The sequence below is a fragment of the Emys orbicularis genome, chromosome 4 (assembly GCF_028017835.1).
Source record: "Emys orbicularis isolate rEmyOrb1 chromosome 4, rEmyOrb1.hap1, whole genome shotgun sequence".
NCBI classification, from domain to species: domain Eukaryota; kingdom Metazoa; phylum Chordata; order Testudines; family Emydidae; genus Emys; species Emys orbicularis.
This window is the reverse complement of record NC_088686.1, coordinates 109,700,594-109,723,189: the sequence shown is the minus strand read 5'-3', so window position 1 is coordinate 109,723,189 and position 22,596 is coordinate 109,700,594. Positions and strand designations below refer to the sequence as shown.

The window sequence follows — 22,596 nt, the reverse complement described above, 5'->3', positions numbered from 1 at the left end:
GTTTTTACAAGGGACACTTTTAATGATTTAACTATGGAAAGTTTTAATCCAGATTTTAAGTATTTAAGTACATTTGATGATCCATATGTTAGCGAATCGGGATATCTTAATGCTCATTTAGTTAATGGGTCTAGTTTATTAAATAGTTTTAGACCAAGTACTGATTTTAATAGGGATCGTAATAAGGATCTTAACAGTACTGGTAGTAATATAAATATATTAGAAAGTAGTTCGTGGAAGGATGGGGTTTTTTATTTAGAGTATCCCGTTGATAGTTTTAATTGTCCAATATGTCCCCAGATATTACCAACATTTGGTAAATGGGCCAAACACATTAATGTGGTTCATAAAAGTAAAGCCATACGAGTTGTATGTAGTAAATGTGGAAAATCTTCTCAATATCATAATATAGCTTGCCACTACCCCAAGTGCATACCCAAGAAGGCGGATACCCCAATGAAGAGCCATACGTGCTCGGTCTGTGGGCTTGGTTTTCATACTAGATCTGGATTGAGCCAACACTGTAGACATAGACACCCTGCTGTGAGGAATGAGCAAAGAAAAGAAGATATGGCTGCTAAAAGTAAGATCAAAGAGGGATCGACTAGATCTCGTATATGGACCAAAGATGAGGTTGCGCAGCTTATACAGTTGGAAAGGAAATATATTGGGAAAAGGAATATAAATAAATGTATTGAGAGCGAGATGAGGACCAAAACGAATAAACAAATATCCAGAAGTGGATTTAGTGGAGAAAATATGTAAACGGGGAAAACAAAGTAGGGAGGGAAGAGAAATAATAAATAGTTTAGGGGAAATTGAAGGATTATTAAAGGAGGATTTAACAAAAGCTCTCGGATGGGCAATGTTGGAAAAATTATGTTATTCATTAGTAGAGGGAAAGGACCCTAGAAATGAAAGTCAAATAGAGTTGAGGAATAAAGGAAAAGGGAAGATGAGAAAGGAGGGGAGAAGGAAGCAATTTAATGCAATTAGGAGATATGCTACAAAGAAAGCTAAGTATAAATTTTATCAACAATTATTTGATAAGGATAGAAGAAGATTGACTCGCATTATAATGGGAGAGCCAGATAAGGCTAAGTGTGCTATCCCTATGAAAGAAATTGAGGAATACTATGTGAATATTTTGGGAACAATTGGACATGGTAATATGATAGGGTGGCCATCATCCACAGAGAATGCGGATAATGATATATTAATGAGTCCGATCTCTGTGGATGAGATTAGAATAGCTTTAAGAGAAATAAGAAAAGATAGTGCTCCTGGCCCAGATAAAGTAAAAGTGAGCAATTTGTGGGATATTTTTAATTTAGACTCCTTAATACTTACAAAAAATTTTAATATATGGTTTCTAAATAGACAGGTACCAGATGAATTTAAGAAAAATAGAACGATTTTAATACCAAAGACACAAGATGAGGAGGAAATGAAGAAGTTAACATCTTGGAGACCATTGACAATTGGGTCAGTTTGGATTAGAATCTATACCAAAATATTAGCAAAAAGACTGGTGGAAACAGTTAAGATATGTAGTAGACAAAAAGGGTTTATATCCGCCCCTGGGTGTGAGGAAAATATTGCTATATTAGATAATTTGATTAAAGGGGCTAAACGAAATGGGAATGAAATTGCAATAGTGTTCGTAGATCTGGCTAAAGCTTTTGATTCTGTGGGACACGGACATATAATAGCCGGGTTGAGAAGATTTGGTATAGATGAACATTTTATAGATATTATTAGGGACCTTTATGATAATTGCACAACTAGGGTATGGGTGGATGATGAAGTTACTGAGTCTATTTTAATTAGGAGGGGGGTCAAGCAGGGTGACCCGTTGTCCCCAATTTTGTTTAATATTGCTATGGATCCCCTTTTAACTAGATTAGAAGTAGAAGGAAGTGGTTTTTATGTTAAGGGTAATGGTGTCACGTCATTGGCTTTTGCCGATGATGTGGCAATTTTAAGTAGCTCATATAAAGGAATGATTAAAAATTTGGGTATCTTAGAGGAGTTTTGTAAAAATACTAATCTCTCTGTTAATGTGAAGAAAACGAAAGGCTTTCATATTTTAACTAAACATAAAACCTATGTAGTTAATCCTAAGGATAATTGGCAGATAGGGTCAGAGGAGATTGAATATGTTCAACCAGGGGATTTTGAAAAATATTTAGGAGTTAGAATAGATCCCTGGATAGGTGTAGGGGGACCGGTACTTAAAGAAAAATTGAAAGATTGGAGTGAGAATTTAATTAAGGCCCCATTAAAACCGGCCCCAAAAATATTAATTTTACAGACATATATTTTACCGAAGCTATTTTATAATCTTCTTTTAATAGAACCCCCTTTTAATCTTTTAGACTATCTTGATGTGTTAGTTAGAAAAATAGTTAAAGAGATTTTACATTTACCTCAGTGTACCACAGATGGGATATTTTATTCTAGAGGTAGGGATGGTGGTTTAGCTCTCACTAAGTTTAGTGTGCAAATCCCAAATATGTTAATTCGTAAATGGAGGAGACATATTGTCTCGAGAGATGATTGGATGGACCTATCTTATCTATATGCAGGAGAAAATCTTGTGGATAAAATATTGTCATTTAGTGCAGTAACATCTCATCCCAAGAAATGGAGGGAAGAGGAATTTTTAAGATGGTCGGAACTGAGATGTCAGGGAATAGGGATAAAATATTTTAAAAATGATTTAATTAGTAATTCGATTTTTAGAAACTCTAGTAAAGTTAAATCGTCAGCGTATATCGCAGCATTGCAGCTTAGGGCAAATATTTATCCTACTAGGGAGACATTAGCAAGAGGAAGAGGAGGTGTGAATGCTCTTTGTAGATGGTGCGGTAAAGTGCGGGAGACTGTTCCCCATATCTCAGGACAATGTTATAAGACTAAGAATGCTAGGATAAAAAGGCATAATAGAGTAGTGTCTGCAGTTGTAGATAAGGTTGGTAAATTAGGGTGGAAGGCAATGATAGAGCCCCATTTGAGAAATAGTAAGGGTGAGTTAAGAAAGCCGGATATTATATTTATAAAAGGAGATACAGCAGTGGTGGTTGATGTTACAGTGCGATGGGAGGATAATGCCGGAAGTTTGGAACAAGCCCACAGTGAGAAGGTGGCTTATTATCTTGAGTTAGAGGAAGAAATTAAAAACTTAACCGGAGGTAAAAATATTCACTTCTTTGGTTTTGTGCTTGGGGCGCGTGGCAAGTGGAGTGAAGGTAATAATGATTTGTTACAATTACTGGGAATGGACAGAAGTAAAAATTTTAAGGAGAGTATATGTAGACTTGTTTTATATTCCACTATTGGTATGATGGCTATATTCAGTGACAGGTAAAGATCCCGGAGTTTCCATTCCGTGTATCTTGCCAAAACTAAATTTTAGCTATTTTGGTTTCCATGCTCTAAATTTTCAAATTTTTAATATTGTTTTGAACATTAATTTATTTAGTGTTATTTAATATCTGTCCTTCAATAGAATGGTTTTAATTATATAATAAATATTTATTAATGGATGAAATTCCAATTTAAATTATTAGTTTATTTATTTATTATTATTATTATTATTATTTAATTACTGGATGTGGATGCGGACTGGCCGCGTATAATAACCAGGAAAGGGCAGGTAGTCACGCCTGTACATAAATAGGGGGTGGAGTCCTGGGGGGCAGTCAGGGGCAGGGGTCCCAGGAGGGGGCAGTCAGGGAACAAGGAGCAGGGGGAGGGTTGGGGGTCCTGAGGGGGGCGGGAAGTGGGAGGGAGTGGAAGGGGCAGGGGCGGGGCTAGGGCAGGACTGGGGCGGGGCTAGGGCAGGACTGGGGCGGGGCTCCTCCCGTCCTCTTTTTTGCTTGCTGAAATATGGTAACCCTATTTTAATACAGTGCTTACTTATTCTGAGTCAATAGGATGGGGAAAGGATGGGGAATTTTCATCTCTGTGCAGAACTTGAAGGTGATCTTTAGATTTGCTGTATCCTTGACAAGGAGCATACCCCATTTCTGGTGCCCAAGTTTCTTTGGAGATTTCTTGCCGTGATTTGTTCAGGACTGTCATTAAGATTCTTTAAGAAGGGATGTTATTTCCTGGTTAGTGAAAACTTGTAGATGGGACTCTTGAATTATATACCCAGATGTGTCGCCTCAAGTATATCGCTTAATCTCTCTGAGTCAGTTTCCACATCTTTAAAGCGGAGGTAATATTGACAAGCCAAACTCAGAGGGAGTTGAAATTTACTTGTTAAGTGCTGTGAGATCTTTGGATGAAAGGTGCTGTAGAAGTGCAAAGTATTATTGCTCTTGGTTATAATTAATTATGTGTTAATGGTTGTGGCCATGAAAATTGTGCTAATCACTATGTCTGGTTTCTACCAATGAAACTACATTGATTGGTATATTAATGCTAGTTTGTATGAGTTTTAATGAATATTCTCAAGACCTCCAATTAATGATTGGACAGTCTTCTGGTTTTTGCCTCTGTCCATTACTAAAAATGGAAGAAGACAAGATGTATTCCAATTATTTTATTAAATGATTTAAAGATCATAGCGATAGGGTAATCCTGCCTCCTGGATTGTAATCGCTTTCCCTTGGTATGAGGGAAGCAGCTTTCTGTCATCTGAGTAAGTCATTCCATGTTGGTGACTTCATCAGATGTAATGTTTGTTGGATACCTTGTTTCATAACTGTTTCTGAAATGGAATTTGCAGGTTCAGGGAAAATAGCTACCCTAGATGTTTGTTAATGAAGTAGTAAAAGTAACAGTGGACAAGGTTATTCATGTATAACATGCAAACGGAGCAGTTAATGAGACATGTTTGTGCTCTGTATGTCCTCCTCTTGTCATAAGTGTTAATTTTCCCTGTGCCTACCTACATGTGATTTAGCCATGTCTAGTCCAAATGAGGGCACTTAGGACTCACTTTTTGTTAACTTTTGTGCACTACTTTTCCCCTGCAGCTCTCCTCCTCAGTCAGATAAACCAGGCAAGTGTATCTCCTGTCTTCTGTGCTCTTATTGCTCCACCAGTTGGCTAAGAGGAAGTTCTCCTGCAGTGAGTGTCCCCAACCCAAATCAGCCACCTTCATTTAGTAAATCAGTGTTCCGTTCACCCAGAGATTGAAGATAAATCAAATCTTCTGTACAGGGATATGTAGAGCTGCTGGTAAACACCATGGCAGACTTTCTCTTATGTTAAAATCCTTTTATGTGGACCCTAGCTATTAGCACAGCTTGTTTCAGTTTCTCAAACATTTTTCAATTAGGTGGAAAAGTCTAAGAACAACAATACTGGGGCCCTACACATAGATCACAACACCAAAATGAAACCTCCTATCATAATCCCTGTCTTACTTCTCTCTTCCTGCAGTTGAACTGTTAAGAGCAGCTAACGCTGAACTTCACTGTGCTGAATGTTGTCATTGTTTTGAATATAAGCAAGATTATTAAATAGCATGGCAACTTTTTTTTTTTTTTACATTTCCCATGATCTACACAGAATAACAAAGTTTGTTCTCTCCTGCATCATGCTTTGAAACTTTGCCAGGTAATTCATTGTGTTACTGGAACTAACAAGATCCTTTGCTCATCTGTGTGTGGTTTCTTGAAGTCTGGTTGGTTTATCTGGGGTGACGGGGTGTCTGTACTTGGATGGCTAGTAAAAGATTTGCTGACAACCTAAGTATTTGTAGTGAACTATTTTTAAAATGTCACTTTCTTGTGTGTCAATGCAGAACTAAGGTTTTTCCTGTTTACAAGTTCTCTGTTTTGCCTAGCAAAGTCGTGGTTGTAAAAGAAGTTCCTAGTGACTAGATTGGAGGGGAAGGGAGAAGAAATTTTTAGGGGAAAAGAGACCCACAATGGAGCATTGTTCTATCCTGATTAGCAGACAGACAAATGGGAAAGGAATAGCATGGTGTTTTCTGGCATGGATTAGCAAAAGCAACCACTGCAGTCTACATTTGTTTAGGTTGGGTGAATAAATTGGAGCATTTGTTACTGTATTATAGATGTCTTGTCACTTGTCAAATGTGAAGTGGGCCAAGGGGAGAATAAAAAAGGCTCTTGTCGAGCTGGTGAGATGGGCTACTTCGCTGCTGTCGGCTCTGATTGGAATTAATTTTGTAGATAGAATGCAGCTGCCATTTTCAGCATTGAAGCATGAATTTTTAATAATAACAGAAGCACAAAAGAAAAAAATCCGAGCAAACACTATACCTAGCATGGGTGTTAAATTTTAAAATTAATGGATTAAAGGAGTGGAGGAAGTGGAACTCCATCCACAAAACAAAAAAGATCCCTCTGGTCTGTTTCTACATGGCTTCTTGTTAACTACAAAGAGAGAATATAGTGTTTGGGGAACGAGAATAAATGACCAGAGCTGTGTGTTGGTTTTTTTAATTCCAGTATAGTTAGCATTTGTTTCTATATGCAAACCATTAAAATTCATGGGCTTGTATGGATGTTAGATTTACTCAAAAGTTGCACAGAAGTTTCTGCAGAAAGCTTCAGGGAGCGGGAAGCAAAAGAAAGACTCAAGAATAATAAACAGCTTAAAGTTATACCAGTTGGAAAAATAAAACAGAAATTTGAACGTAGGGCATTACAAATTCCTTCAAAGTGGAAATTTCAAAGGGATCCCAGTTTTTCTAATGTAAAAAAGTTATCCTACATGATTTTGCATTGTAAAATGTTTATACCAAATGTGTGTGGTGGTATGCATACATTCCTTCCTTTTTTCCCTGTGGGCTCTGGTTGATAGAGATCTTTTTATATAGCATTACACCATGGTTTCACTTGCTGTGTTCGACTTTAAGCCTGTATTTCAGCCTTATATTTGAGTAGTTTCCATTTTGTATGTGAAAGCTTTTTTTTGTGTGATGCTGAACACATTCATGTTACAGTGGCTGGTAATCCTATTAAGGGTTTCTTACTTGTATGGTTATGAAAGTGATTAATTTGATGGTGGTTTTAAAGATTCATTTGATTAAATGCTGTAACATTTGAATGTATTTATGCTGTTTCTAGTAGTGTAGACTGGTTCTAGAATGTCTAGTAATACACATTCTGCAATAGAGATGTTATACTGTAAAATTTATTTAGTGTTTTGTATTTTCAAAGCACTCTTCAGACATTAATGCTGAAAGTGCCTCTGTAAAAGGGATAGGCTCCCATTTTACAGATAAGACTACCGAGGAAAAGAGGTGGTGTAATTTGCCCCAGGTCACAGAGGTAACCAGGGTCAGGACTAAGATTAGTCTGCTACTCCTAATCCTGTGCTTCAAGCTCTAGGCTACGCCTCTGTCCCGCCTGTTCTTTCTAGCAGAAATTATTATTAAAACAAAATACATGCATAATAGTAATTACTAAGCTTTTCACAGAGGATGTTCAGTGTATGCACAGATTTTGTAACTATCTTAGTACTGAATGCCTGGCCAAGAACGTTTATTCTTTACCAGCTTTCAGTCGGTGTAGATAACTTATTGAGAAACTTTAGTGGCACATGCTGCACTGCCTTCATCCACATGTCTCTGTTGTCTAAGGACCTAGGTACATGGCTGTTAGGAGGATGGTTACAGAGCAATGTATCTTCATTAAGAACAGATGTAGCACAGCAGCATGGATTGTCAAACAGCCAACATATATAGGCCTAGCAGTTCACTTCAATAATGCCACCTAGTTCTCATTACCCGAAGGCTGAGAAAATTAAAGTGCATCAGAATTCTAGCATGTATTAGCATCAGCCACTGTTGTGCTTTGACTGTACTGCATCAGATAATGGGGGTTTCTTTGTGGAATGTTAGTTCAACAGAGAAAATAGTCCAGTGCTAAAGGAAATGGGAACTACACAAAAATGAGGAGGTTAGTTAAACAGAAATTAAAGGGTACAGTGCCAAAAGTGAAATCTCTGCAAGTTGCGTGGAAACTTTTTAAAGACACCATAATAGAGGCTCAACTTAAATGTATACCCCAAATTAAAAAAACATAGTAAGAGAACCAAAAAAGAGCTACCCTGGCTAAACAACAAAGTAAAAGAAGCAGTGAGAGGCAAAAAGGCATCCTTTAAAAAATGGAAATAAAATCCTAATGAGGAAAATAGAAAGGAGCATAAACTCTGGCAAATGAAGTGTAAAAATATAATTAGGAAGGCCAAAAAAGAATTTGAAGAACAGCTAACCAAAGACTCAAAAAGTAATAGCAAATTTTTTTTTACATACATCAGAAGCAGGAAGCCTGCTAATCAGCCAGTGGGGCTACTGGATGATCGAGATGCTAAAGGAGCTCTCAAGGATGATCAGACCATTGCGGAGAAACTAAATGAATTCTTTGCATCAGTCTACACGGCTGAGGATGTGAGGGAGATTCCCAAACCTGAGCCATTCTTTTTAGGCAACAGATCTGAGGAACTGTCCCAGATTGAGGTATCATTAGAGGAGGTTTTGGAACAAATTGATAAATTAAACAGCAATAAGTCACCAGGACTAGATGATATTCACCCAAGAATTCTGAAGGAACTCAAATGTGAAATTGTAGAACTACTAACTGTAGTCTGTAACCTATCATTTAAATCAGCTTTTGTAACAAATGACTGGAGGATAGCTAATGTGACACCAATTTTTTTAGAAGTACTCCAGAGGTGATCCCGGCAATTACAGGCCTGTAAGCCTGACTTCAGTACTGGGTAAACTGGTTGAAACTATAATAAAGAACAATATTGTCAGACATATAGATGAACATAATTTGTTGAGGAAGAGTCAACATGGTTTTAGTAAAAGGAAATCATGCCTCACCAATCTACTAGAATTCTTTGAGGGGGTCAACAAGCATGTGTACCAAGGGGATCCAGTGAATATAGTGTACTTAAATTTTCAGGAAGCCTTTGACAAGATCCCTCACCAAAGGCTCTTACACAAAGTAAGCTGCCATGGGTTAAGAGGGAAGGTGCTCTCATGGATTGTTGGTAACTGGTTAAAAGATAGGAAACAAAGGGTAGGAATAAATGGTCAGTTTTCAGAATGGAGAGAGGTGTCCCCCAGGGGTCTGTACTGGGCATAGTTCTATTCAAGGTATTCATAAATGATCTGGAAAAAGGGGTAAACAGTGAGGTGGCAAAATTTGCAGATGATACAAAATTACTAAAGATAGTTAAGATCTAGGCAGACTGCGAAGAGCTACAAAAGGATCTCTCAAAACTGGGCGACTGGGCAACAAGATGAAATTTAATGTTGATAAATGCAAAGTAATGCACATTGGAAAGCATAATCCCAACTATACATATAAAATGGTGGGGTCTAAATTAGCTGTTACCACTCAAGAAAGAGATCTTGGAGTCATTGTCGATAGTTCTCTGAAAACATGCACTCAATGTGCAGTGGCAGTCAAAAAAGTGAACAGAATGCTGGGAATCATTAAGAAAGGGATAGATAATAGGACAGAAAATATCATGTTGCCTCTATATAAATCCATGGTACACCCACATCTTGAATACTGTCTGCAGATGTGGTCGCCCAATCTCAAAAAAGATATATTGGAATTGGAAAAGGTTCAGAAAAGGGCAACAAAAATTATTAGGGGTATGGAACGGCTTCCGGATGAGAAGAGATAAATAAGACTGGGACTTTTCAGCTTAGAAAAGAGACGGCTAAGGAGAGATATGATTGAGGTCTATAAAATCATGACTGGTGTAGAGAAAATAGATAAGGAAGTGTTGTTTACTACTTCTCATAACACAAGAACTAGGGGTCACCAAATGAAATTAATAGGCAGTAGTTTTAAAACAAATAAAAGGAAGTATTTATTCACACAACACACAGTCAACCTGTGGAACTCCTTGCCAGAGGATGTTGTGAAGGCCAAGACCATAACAGGGTTCAAAAAAGAACTAGATAAATTCATGGAGGATAGGTCCATCAATGGCTATTAGTCAGGATGGACAGGAATGATGTCCCTAGCGTCTGTTTGCCAGAAGCTGGGAATGAGTGACAGGGGATGGATCACTTGATGATTACCTGTTCTGTTCATTCCCTCTGGGGTACCTGGCACTGGCCACTGTTGGAAGACAGGATACTGTGTTAAATGGACCTTTGGTCTGACCCAGTAGGGCCATTCTTATATTCTTATGTTCATGACTGTATAGTTCTAATGTCCAAGTTCTAATGTCCAAATTTTTTATTTTCTCATGTACCTTCTCTGAATACCACCTGTGGCAGAACTGGTGTGGAGCATCTGGAGAGTTTAATAAACAGTACAGCCCAGTGAGTTGAGTGTGAAAGGGACCCTTTTCCTTCTTGGAAGCATGCAATCATGTTGGAGTTGCCATGCAGCTGGTGGGGACGAAGGTGCAGTGGCGGTCTGAATACTGTCCCATCCAATCAGAGTTAATGCAGCCATTACGGCATCTATATGTGTGTGAGAGAAAGGATAGACTGGGCAAGAACCTGTAACTGGGACTGGGAGAATAACTGAGTCCTCACTGCCTTGGGGAGCTGAAGACTGCTTTGGTGTTGTTTATAGATTTTAAGGCCAGAAGGAGACCATTGTGCTCACCTAGTGGTTGTTTTCATGTACAGCGCTACAGTGACACAGCTTCACCATTAACGCTTTAGTGAAGATGATACTACGCTGACAGGAGAGCTGCTCCTATCAGCATAGTTAATCCACCTCCCCAAAAGGAAGTAGCTATGTCTACAGGAGAAACTCTCCCGTCAACATAATTCTGTCTACATGGGGGGGTAGGTCGGTTTAACTGTGTCACTCAGGGGGGTGGATTTTAGGTCTTTTGGGTAGACCTGGCCCTAGCCTGACCTCCTGCATAATGCTGGCCAGAGAACTTCTCCCATAAATTCCTGTGTCAAGCCCATTAAACCTTGATCCAGTTCACTGTGGAGAGAGAAAAACAGAAGAGAATTAAGGTGAAAATGCAATCAATTATGTGAAGAGGCTACACTAGCAGATTAGACTAGTCTGTTTATATCTGTGTACAATGATGTCCAATATTGCAGTCTCTGGGTAACTTAGAAATGCATATAATATCCCTCTCTACTACATGATCAGTTATCAAATGCATATTCAGTGCCCTTCTGCTTTCCATTAAATGTGCTTCAATATTATTTAAGCAGATCAGGGTGATTATGGACACATTAATGTAATTAAAAGTGGAATGGAGAGACTCTGATGTGAATTTGTAAGGGCTTTGTGTGACAGAGCAGCTGATGTTTGCAGCAAAAACCTCTACTGGTTTTTGAAGCAGTGGAGTTGAGAATTTCTTTAATAAAAATGTAATATTTCAGTATTATAATCAAAGAGATTTATTCTAGTATTTTGTAAGGCTAACTGTTGAGTTTTTAAACCTGATTTTTACTTAACTTACATTTAATGTAGTATTTACTTTTGATTCCCCACAAGTCAAAATTTCAAATCAATACTTCGTAGCAAGTAATTAAATGTGCCTTGATTTAGACCCTAACATAAACAAAGCTATATGCCTCTGCTATTGAAGCATGCACTCTGCTTTCCACTATTACAGCTTGCTGCCCTGTGTCACAGGGTGTTGTCTTTTGTGCTAATACCCTTTTATTTGTTGGCTATCAGGGTACAAACTTTCTTTACAGTGGGCCTTAGGGCCGTTCTCTGTCTTGTTTTTAATTTTTCACTGATTGGGGGCTCCATTTCGAAAATAGCACCTGTAGGGAATATGGATAGTAAGGGAAACAGGAGGGGGGAAATTTTTGTATGGGACTTGGGAGACCTGAGTTCTATAGCCTACTCTGCCGTTGTCAGACTGAGATATCTTGGGACAATTGTTTCATCTTTGTGTGTTTCTCTTTCCCCTCCCACCTTTGTCTCATCCATTTAGATTGTAAGCTCTTTGAGGCAGAGGACTGTCTTTTACCACCTGTTTGTACAGAACCTAGCACAGCGGGGGCCTGATCTCAGTTGGGACCTGTAGGTGCTATTGTAATACAAATAATAAACAAAAATAAAACCAAAAATGTTACAGGAAATGTAAAAATATGGACTTGAAAAGAAACCATGAAGCGCTTAAGTATTGCTCTCCATTGCCATTGTAAATAAGGCTCATTTATAATTTTGATGTTTTTCCATTTCTGTTTAACATGGCAATCTTTCATATTTCTCAAATTAACAAGACTGTTGACCTATTTTCTAATCCAACATCAGAGATGTCAGCATAGCACCGAGACTGGTGTTTATTGGGTAATCCTTGAGACATTGGAGAACAAAATCACAAACTTTGGACTTTTTTTTGTGATGCCATTATCAAAATAGAAGCTTTTATTTTTAAAACAACACTTAAAATCTGGATGCCTTTGCATTTCTGAGTATAAAGATTGCCATGTAAAACTTGACAACTGCACCTTTTATGAATGTTCATTGCCCTCATACGGGGTTAATGTTTATAAGGTAACTTGTCATTATATATAGTACTGGCTAAGAGGAACAGTTGTACAGGATGTATAGACTGTTAATTTGACTAGTTAGTTTTGACTTCCATCCGCTGCTGGTCTGTAGTTGTACAGGTTTGCTGATTTATTTTCTCTGCTGATGTTTCAAGTGGTCCACCATTTTAAGCATGATTTATAATATCAAATAACCTTTAGGATATTTCAGTGTTTATTTTAGCAAAGGGTATCTCTTTCCAGGAGATTGGTAAAGTATTTAAGAACGAATACTGTGTCCAGCGCCAGCAGTCCCTTTTAATCATCACAAGAACGTATTGTTTCTTTAGAGAAGGAAAACTTAAAAACCCTGTTTCTCCTTGCCATGTCCAGGGGAAAAAAGTGGTTTCTTAAGGTGACGCATCACCTAGAACTGCTCTTCCCCTGGTCTGGCCAAAAAGTGACCCCTTTTAATGTATCCTAATAAGTTACCACAAGCTTAAAACTTGAGAAGCTAGAATTCTACCATGTATTACAATGAAATATTTGTATTCTGCTTTGGTTGCCTTTGGAGCCAACAAAATCAGTCTTCAGGAAATCTGATGGCAAATGTCTGTCTGTCTGTCTGTCTGTCTGTCTTGGGATGGGAAGGAGAAGCTCTCCACAGTTGAGCTTACTATTTCCCCCCACTTCATTGTGCTCGCAATCATAAAAGCCTTCTTTCAACCCAGGCCTCCCTTCAGAGCCTCAGCGAAACTCTGAGGTTGTTTAGAGGTCAGAGGAGATATTCCCTATCTCCTTCCTTCCCCTGCCCCCCAAATCACTTTATCCACCCCCAGTCTTGACTGCATTTTCTCCTTAGTGCTTTTATACCTTATTTGCTAGGGCATTCAGGTACCAAATTGTGATTACCAAACTCAAAAGCAAGTGACAGTGTAGCTAGACCTCTGAGTTGGCTGTGCATTTGGTTTGACGTGTGACAGATACCCTTTGAATGATTGCATGTTTCTTATGTTCTGGCCTCACATGTCAGGGTAAAACTGTGTCTTAGAGAATAGCTGTGAGGATTAGCACTCAGGTACCATGGTGATGAGCATGTTATAAGAACCTGTATAGAATAGGATTTGAAGTACCGTTTTCCAAGAGGGACTGGGATGGCTCAGGGGATTCACTTCTAGGATTGCCACTTTAAGTACAACACCGCCTGGTAGTGATTGAAGGTTACTATCTATTGGTCTTTCAGTGGCCTGTGTGAAATGGAATTGATGGTTGCAGACCAGTTCCAATTTGGCAGGTGTCAAGACATGAAAACCATCTCAACAATTGGCATCTGCAGCAGAAAACTAAGCAGTGAACTGGTTATTTAGAAGCAACTAGACATTCTCTCACCTCGAAGTTGTCCCTCTGGATCAAGATGAATTGTTGGGGCCACATGGGGAGGTTTGCCCTGCTCCTATACATTCCCAACCTGTTCTGTGGACAACTTGAGAAGTTCAGTCTCCAGGGTGGCTGTTTTGGCTCCTTCTTCACCAGCAATAAAACTTTGCGCATGCCCCTGCGCGCACACAGTCCTGCAGCCTAAAAAGTCAGATTCATATCATCTTCAGGCAAGTCGGATGTACTTGGAGTAGTTGTGACTTGCTCTCCCATTTGGCTGTCTGAAGCAAAGAAAAACATTAATGTACTTTACTTTTATTAGGAAATCCCAAGACTTATGTTCCTTCTATCATTTCCTGTGTGGTATGTAGCGTGTGTGAAAACTGTGTGTAATGCACTCATTCAGCTATAGGACAAGGCTGGCTCAGTTGGGAATTTTGTGTAATATGATAAAATGTCTAGACATATTCCTGATTTTTTTTCATTGTGTTTTAGCAAAGGAAATAATATTCTTTCATTATTAACCTGGTTTAATATATAAATTTTCCACCCCTTGTGCTTTTCCTTCCCTGACAATGAATAGAGTGATTTCCAGGTGATACCCATTTCATTTTGCTGGTCTGAAAAACCCAAATTCATATTTATTTTGGTACTTAGTCTCACAGTTCAGGGCAAATGCACCTATATTTCCCCTTACAGTATGTCTACACTGCAATGTAAGCCCAGGGTTAGTAACACACCCCGGGTTTGTTAACCTGGGGCTTGAATGTCTACACTCCTTTGGAATCCCATTAGGAATTGTTGAACCCTGGGTCCCAACCTGGGGCTCCAGTCTCTACACTCCATTATGCGGACCTGAGTCCAACCACCCATATCCCAGACTTCCTAGCATCTTCCCAAAATCTGACTGCTCTAGCCCTTTATTCACGTTGCAGTGTGGGAAAACTTGACTGTCCAGAGGACAAAGAAAGTTGGCCTGTGGAACTGTGAGATACTTTTGGCAGACTCCCAGAGCATGATTCCAGTGGAGCTGGGTCTACACTGCAAAGAAATAGGGCACGAACCCTGCGTACCCACCTTGACTTAGGCTCGGACCCTAAAATGGATTCTGGCAGGCCCAGTCCTTTCAACCCTACTCTAAGGATTAGCGTTCTCTGTGAACCAGGGGTCCTGTCCATTTGCTGGACCAGGAAGAAGGCCCTGAACCAGTTTAAAACCAGACTATTTATCCAAAAACCCTTTATTTATCCAAAAACTAGTATATGCATAACTTTCCAAGGGGGTGGTTTCTCTGAAGATGTTACAACCTGAGTGAATTGGCCTAATCACCCCCTGCTCTTCTCCTATTTATCCTTCCCATGGAAATGCATACAATTTCACATATTCCACATACACCATTGTATTTTTAATACAATGGACCCCAAAGGTATTAACCTAATTCAATAAAGTTAATTCAGGAAATTGTCAGTCTGTTACACTTAGGAAAATAGGATTTGATGTAAGAGGCAGACTTCCAAGGATGGCTCCATGGAGCATCGGTTCAGAAGTGCAGCTTGGTTTGGAGGGGATGGTAGTAGCAGCCTCAATGAAATACCACTCCTAGCTCTATCCACCCATTCAGCATGGGTCCCTGAACCGTGTCCCACCGAGTTCTCAAGTGCAGCATGTGGTGCTCAATGGAACTATAGCCTGTGGCATGTGGGGTTGTATCTTTGTCTTAAACCTGAGGCAAATTAGGTGTAGTTCTTAGGGGTACTGGCAAGTTACTAATGTGTGGCCCCTTACCTGCCCAATATTTGGGCACCCCTGAAGTGAGGTACACCTCACATTGTTTTAATGCCAGTACTCCTTTGTTTTCTGTGCGGCATTTCTTCTCTGTCATCAAACTGCTACATTATGGTTTAAATATGCTTCTGCCAGATGAAGGAGTACTCTATAGTTGCAAAATTACAGTGTTAATGCTCTTTCCCAGGTGCGGAGGAAGTCTTGCTGCTCGCTAGAAGGACAGATTTGCGAAGAATCTCCTTGGACATGCCAGACTTCACTGACATTATTCTGCAGATAGACAATATCAGGCATGCGATTGCAATAGACTATGATCCTGTTGAGGGCTACATATACTGGACTGACGATGATGTCCGGGCTATTCGTCGGGCTTACCTTGATGGTTCTGGAGCACAGACCCTAGTGACCACAGAAATTAATCATCCTGATGGCATAGCAGTGGATTGGGTGGCAAGGAACCTGTACTGGACTGACACAGGAACAGATCGCATTGAAGTAACGCGGTTGAATGGGACATCCAGAAAGATCCTTATATCGGAAAATCTAGATGAACCTAGAGCAATAGTGCTAAATCCTGTGATGGGGTGAGTTTTGTTTTTTGTCCCTCCCCTCCTGTGGTGGATTTTTCTAAGAGCTTGTTAACCCCATCTTCAGTTCTCTGAGACTATAACAAATAGCAGATTATTAGATGTTGGACATATTAGCCAAAGAGCATATGTGCTAGTGCTCCTTGTCTCCTGTCAAAATCATTGCCTTTCTCCCTGTCCTTTGATGTGCACTTACATAACCACCAGCCATCACAAGCTTCTGTATCACAGAACTTTGCATAGCCTGTTTGGTTGAACTGTGTCAGTCTTTCCTTTATCCCCTTGTTTTATAGACCGTACTAAAGAAGGGTACCACTGCCCATTGTGAGGAACCTGTTTTTTTAATGCTCAGACCTTAGGTCAATGTCACTACCTGACTTTGAGGGGAGTTAATTAGTCTGATTACTACTCCTGAGACTAATAGGGAAGAGTGTTCTCACCAGCTGGAACAAATCCCCAATCTTAATAGCAGAGGCATACTGTAATCATATGCAATATGCATTTAAAGCTTTTTTCCTACAGCTACATGTATTGGACGGACTGGGGTGAAAATCCAAAGATCGAATGTGCTTATCTGGATGGCTCAGAGAGGAGGGTCCTAGTGAACAGTTCTCTAGGTTGGCCTAATGGCTTGGCACTGGATCTTGAAGAAGACAAACTCTACTGGGGAGATGCAAAGACAGACAAAATTGAAGTAAGTAATAAACATAACTTGTGTATTTCCAGACAACTAAGGTAAGAACTAACTTTTCCATGCAAGTTTAAGACTTGGACTTTGGAGGGGGTCCGTTTTCCCATCGATATGGAAACATATCTGTGACAGAGCTTGACACTTTATTTTTTCCTTAAAAAAGGAACTGCATATTTGTTTTTGAGAACTGTGTTCTGAACTGGCAATGTACCCCGGTACCAAACACCATCACAGTGCTGTGTCATCATGTAAGCAAGGGAAAAGGAACTGGAATTTACTACTAGTGCACACAGTTAATAAGCATAATTCATTGCTTTTAAAGTCAGAGGGTGTGCCTGAGAATCTTGCAAACAGAGAAGCATGCTTGAGTATAAAAACCATTTTTGAGTTGGCATTGGTTGTTGGAATAGTTGCGTTTGAAGTGCTAGATGCAGAGTGCCTAACTGAACACTTGTGTGGCACAGGGTGGATGGAAGGCCTTGATGGGCCATATTTCACAGCACCTATGACTGTGCTGTGTATCCAGGTGTATTTTACTTGATCCAACTTGAAAGTGTTAGACAGAGAAGGGATTGTTTCTAATGTACCATGATATTTGAAAATCCATTCTTCTGACTGGCTACATAGAAGTCCATGCAGAGACCATAGCAGTTCAGCAAGTGGGGAGGGATTGAAAGCAAGGGAAAATCTTCCTCGCTGAAATATAAATAATTATGCAGTTTATTTTTGACAAACTCCTTAATAGTGAAAACACGTGAAACTGATAAACTATTGTGTGATTATTTTTCCAAGAAGCAACATTATTAAAAAATAATGCAATACATTCAGCCCACTCTGTTAAATACAGTGGGAAAAGGCTTATGTTTGGCCAGCTTGGAGACCTCTGTACAAGGTGTAGTAATGTATATATTCAGTTGTAAGGAAAAGCATCCAGGAAGGAGGCCACTGAGCACTCCTACAAGTGATCATTTCAGACAGAGAATCATTGCTTAACATTTGAGAATTGGTAAAAGCAGGATTCTAAGGAGGCATGGTTGATTGGCTTTGGCTTGCAGATAGACAGGATTGAGACAGGATAGACAAGACACATTTTCTGCAGTTGAAGAACTCAAGGATTTCAGTGTGGAGGATGCCTGGAATTACTTTGTCAACGTTGCAAAAACTGCCTGAAGCCAGCATCCCAAGGAAGGGGGAAAATTTGTAGGGAAGGGTTGCAAACCAAACTGGATGAACAAGCTTGTCAAACAGGTATTAAGAAAAAGTAGAAAGTTTACAAGGAATGAAGCAGCAAGGAAAGCTACCTCTTGGAAGTCAGAAAATGTAGGGGACAAGTGAAAACTGACAAAAGCCAAGTAAAGCTGGACCTTGCAAAGGAAATTAAAACCAATAGTAAAAGCTTCCTTAGTCATGTAAATAAAAAGAAAATGAGGAAAGAAGTGGGACTGCTAAGAACTGACGATGGGGTGGAGATTAAAGATAATCTAGGTCTGGCCTAACCCCTAAAAATATACTTATGTTTTTCGTAAAGGTAATGAGGAGGTTGAAGGTAGTGGCAGGGTGGGTGATGGGAATAAGAATATAGAAGTACAAATTATCACATCTAAGGTGGAAGTAAAACTCAAAAAAGTTTAACGGGACCAAATTGGGGTCCCAGATCATCTCCATCCAAGAATATTAAAAGAACTGGCACATGAAATTGAAAGCCCAGTAGTAAGGATTGTTAATGAATCTGTAAGCTTGGGAATAGTACCCTATGACTGAAGAACTACAAATATATTACCTCTATTTAAGAAAGGGGGGAGGGAAGTGATCCAGAAAACTACAGGCCCATTAGTTTGACCTCAAGTGTATGCAAGGTTTTAGAACAAATTTTGAGAGAGAGTGTAGTTAAGGACATAATGGTAAAGTGTAATTGTGATAAAATACAACATAGATTTACAAAAGGTAGATCGTGCCAGACCATCCTGATCTCTTTGAGAAGATAACTGATTTTCTAGACAAAGGAAATACAGTAAATGTAATTTATGTGGATTTCAGTAAGGCATTTGATACAGTTCCCCATTGGAGAAGATGGGAGATTAATATGAGAATTGAAAGGTGAGTAAGGAAATGGTTAAAGGGGAGACTACAGTAGATCATGCTGAAAGATGAACTGTGAAGCTGGAGGGAGGTTATTAGTGGAGTTCCTCAAGGATCAGTTTTGGGACCGATCTTATTTAACGTTTTCATTAATGACCCTGGCACAAAAAGTGACTGTGCTAATAAAATTTGTGGATGTCACAAAGTTGGGAGGTATTACCAGTACAGAAGAGGACCAGAATATCCTACAAGAAGATTTGGGCAACCTTGAAAACTGGAGTAATAGATATAGGATGAAATTTAATAGTGCTAAGTGCAAGGTCATGATTTTAGGGACTAACAATAACAGCTTTTGCTATAACGTGGGGACGTGTCAGTTGGAAGTGACAGAGGAGGAGAAAGACCTGTGTGTAAAGGTTGATCACAACATGACTATGAGCCACCAATGTGATGTGGCTGTGAAAAAAGCTAATGTAATTCTAAGGCGCATCAGGCAAAGTATTTCCAGTAGAGATAAGAAAGTGGTATTGTCATTATACAATACACTGATGAGACCTCATCTGGAATACTGTGTACAGTTCTGGTCTCCCATGTTTAATAAAGATTAATTCAGACTGGAACAGGTGCAGAGAAGGGCTACTAGAATGATTAGAGAAATGGAAAACCTACCTTATGAGAGGATACTTAAGGAGCTTGACTTTTTTAGCCTAACAAATGAAGGCTACGGGGAGATATGATTGCTCTCTATAAATACATCAGATTTTTTTTTTAAACATGAATTCATTCTCTTGTGCGTGTGTTTTTTGCCTAGAATGGGTATCTTACATGGTTGACCAATGCACAGCTTCTGGCATATAAGCTGCTCCTTGGATTGTGCAACCGAATGACACTAGCCCAGGGATCTCAAACTCGAATCACCACGAGGGCCACATGAGGACTAGTACATTGGCCCAAGGGCCGCATCACAGACACCTTTTCATATAAAGATACAAAAGCCAGCCCCCCCCCCCTCCCGCCCCACCCTCACTCCACCCCTTCCATGAGGCCCCACCCCTGCCCCACCTCTTCCAACCCCTTCCCCAAATCCCTGCCCCTGCCCTGCCTCTTCTTCACCACCTCCACTGAGCGCGTGGCTCCCCACTCCTCCCTCCTCCCTCCTGGAAAGCTCTAAGCACTGCCAAACAGCTGTTTGGAGGTGGGAAGCGCCTGGAGGTAGGCAGAGGAGCGGGGATGCGGCGTGCTGGGGAGAAGGGGAGCGGGGGGAGGGGAGCGTGGCAGCCGCAGGAAATAACTCCGGGGGGGGGGGCGCAGGGAGCTTGGCAGGCCGCAGGAAATAACCCCGCGGGCCACGTGTTTGAGACTCCTGATCTAGCCCAGTATCCTGTCTTCCGACAGTGGCCAATGCCAGGTGCCCCAGAGGGAATGAACAGACCAGGTAATCATCAAGTGACCCATCCCATTGCCCATTCCCAGCTTCCCATGATCCATCTTTTCCAGTATGTTGACTCCAACAGTGGCTGGTGCCAGCTGCTTTCGAAGAAAATACAAGAAACCATATAGTAGCGACTATGGAATAACTTGCCCCAGGGAAAATTTCTTCCAAATCCCCAATAATTAAAGATTGGTTTATGGTCTGAAATATGGTAATTTATATTCCTTCCAAAATTCTTGTTTTTAAAAAATCCTTATAAGTCTGGCTATTCTTGCTAGCCATATCAATGTCCTTTTTGAGTCTTGTTATGCTCTTCGCCTCAATGGCATCTTGTGCCAGTGAGTTCCACCAGCTAATCATTTGGGGTCTTCAGTACAAAGTACGTGCTTACTTCCAAAAGAATGTTAGGAAAATAGTTTGAAAATTAAAGGCATTATTATTATTATTAATTAATATTATCTTTGACTCAAAAAGGAATTCTCCAGGGAATTCAAAATGGCTTCAAAGTAAGATCTTTAGGTTGGGGAGGGGGAAAACGTAATGAATTTTAATTAACTGATAAACAGAATTACAAAACAGAATGTCACACAGGAAACGAACTCAGACCACACTGTTGGAGAGAAAATTGTCTACATTTTCCAAAAATCAGTTTAAATGTTTTCTTTCTTAAAATTTGACTTAGTTCTCTCTGAAAGAAGTCATTGACTGGGTGCTTGTTGTAGCCGTCTCAAATTTCTGTACAGAAGCCCAGGAAAAGCAATATAAAAACTGGATAGTTGCCAGGGTCTGTGATGTCCATTAGGCCTTCAGGTCATGCAATGAAGTAATACATGCAGCATTCTTGGATGTACACAGTCTGAGGCACTCTGTGGTAGGTGTAATGTCTAGGGTTATTGTGCTCAGAAAAATTGGAACCAAAGTTGTCCCCTAGCTCTATTAAAATTGAATTTTAATACTCAGCAGTGGCTAAATAATGGGATTCTTATAGTGGAACAATCCTTCCCCCCCCTTAACTTTCAGCTCCTGAAGAAATTAACATTCCAGTTTCCACCTTTATGGATGGAACATAGTTGTGGAACCTACTTAAAATGAAAATGCTGGATTTAAAATCAACTGTTTCAGTGCATTGGAGTGTATTGGTTGCCCCACTGTTAATACTTTAGAAAAACAGAGAAGCCAGTATAAAATATAAGGGTTTTTTTCCTTGATTTTTTGTTCTACTAATATTATAGAAGGAAACGAAGTAAAATTTGAATGTAGGGCACAAGTGGTTCACCTAATCATCCCATGCAAGGATAGCTGCTTTTTGCAAGGCAATGAAATATGCAGATGTACGTATAATTAGATCTCTTTCCAACCCAGACCTAAATGTGTAAACAGAGTGCACCCCATCTCAGTGTTGCTAGGTATCATATTCCACATGTTAATGATAACTCTGAATGAAAAAAAAAAAACCACCACCCTCTCTGATCTGTAATTTAAATTCCTCTTCATCCATTCTCTGTCTTTGCACCTATAGTTCACCTTTGCTACATACCATGAACAGATTCCTCCCCAGGTCTTTATGGAACTAGTTCAAGTGACTGTAGATCTGGGTGGGAAAAAGTTCCATGAATGTTCACTCAGATTTTAAAATGATTTTTGTACTGGCCACGCTCACAGCCCTTTCTCATTTGGCATTCTACGTTCTATGAACATGTGAGCTATAGAGTGGTGTGCATGCATGTTTGTGGAAGGTGACTTTCAAAGTCATGGCCATGAGTGCTGGCAGGAAACTAATTTAAAATTTGCATTTTGGAGCATTTGCACCAGAAATGCTTGCTGCTTCAAATCCGCTTGGAACAGAAACAGTGCGATGTGACTTGTTAATCACATTTAACCAAACAGCTCGGATATCAACCTGTCGTGGAAAGCCTATTCAATCCATAATTACCAGGGCTGTCAAGTGAGTAAAAAAATTAATCACACGATTAATCGTGCTGTTAAACACGTGCTGTTAAAAATAATAGAATAAATCGTGCTGTTAAAAATAATAGAATACCATTTATGTAAATATTTTTGGATGTTTTCCAAATATATTTACATAAATGTACATATACATTTTCAAATATATTGATTTCAATTACAACACAGAATACAAAGTGTACAGTGCTCACTTTATATTTATTTTTATTATAAATATTTGCACTGTACAAATAAAAGAAATTGTATTTTTCAATTC

General features: G+C 39.5%; 1 protein-coding gene across 3 annotated transcripts in view; it reads left to right on the top strand.

Moving 5' to 3' along the window:
• Window positions 1–22,596, top strand: part of LRP5 (LDL receptor related protein 5) — a 206,345-nt gene that overhangs the window by 67,300 nt on the left and 116,449 nt on the right. For all 3 annotated transcript variants that reach the window (XM_065402655.1, XM_065402657.1, XM_065402656.1), the window contains exons 5-6: window positions 15,774–16,170; window positions 16,696–16,867. In XM_065402655.1, the coding sequence (XP_065258727.1) occupies window positions 15,774–16,170; window positions 16,696–16,867 (569 nt within the window). The remainder of the gene's footprint in view (window positions 1–15,773; window positions 16,171–16,695; window positions 16,868–22,596) is intronic.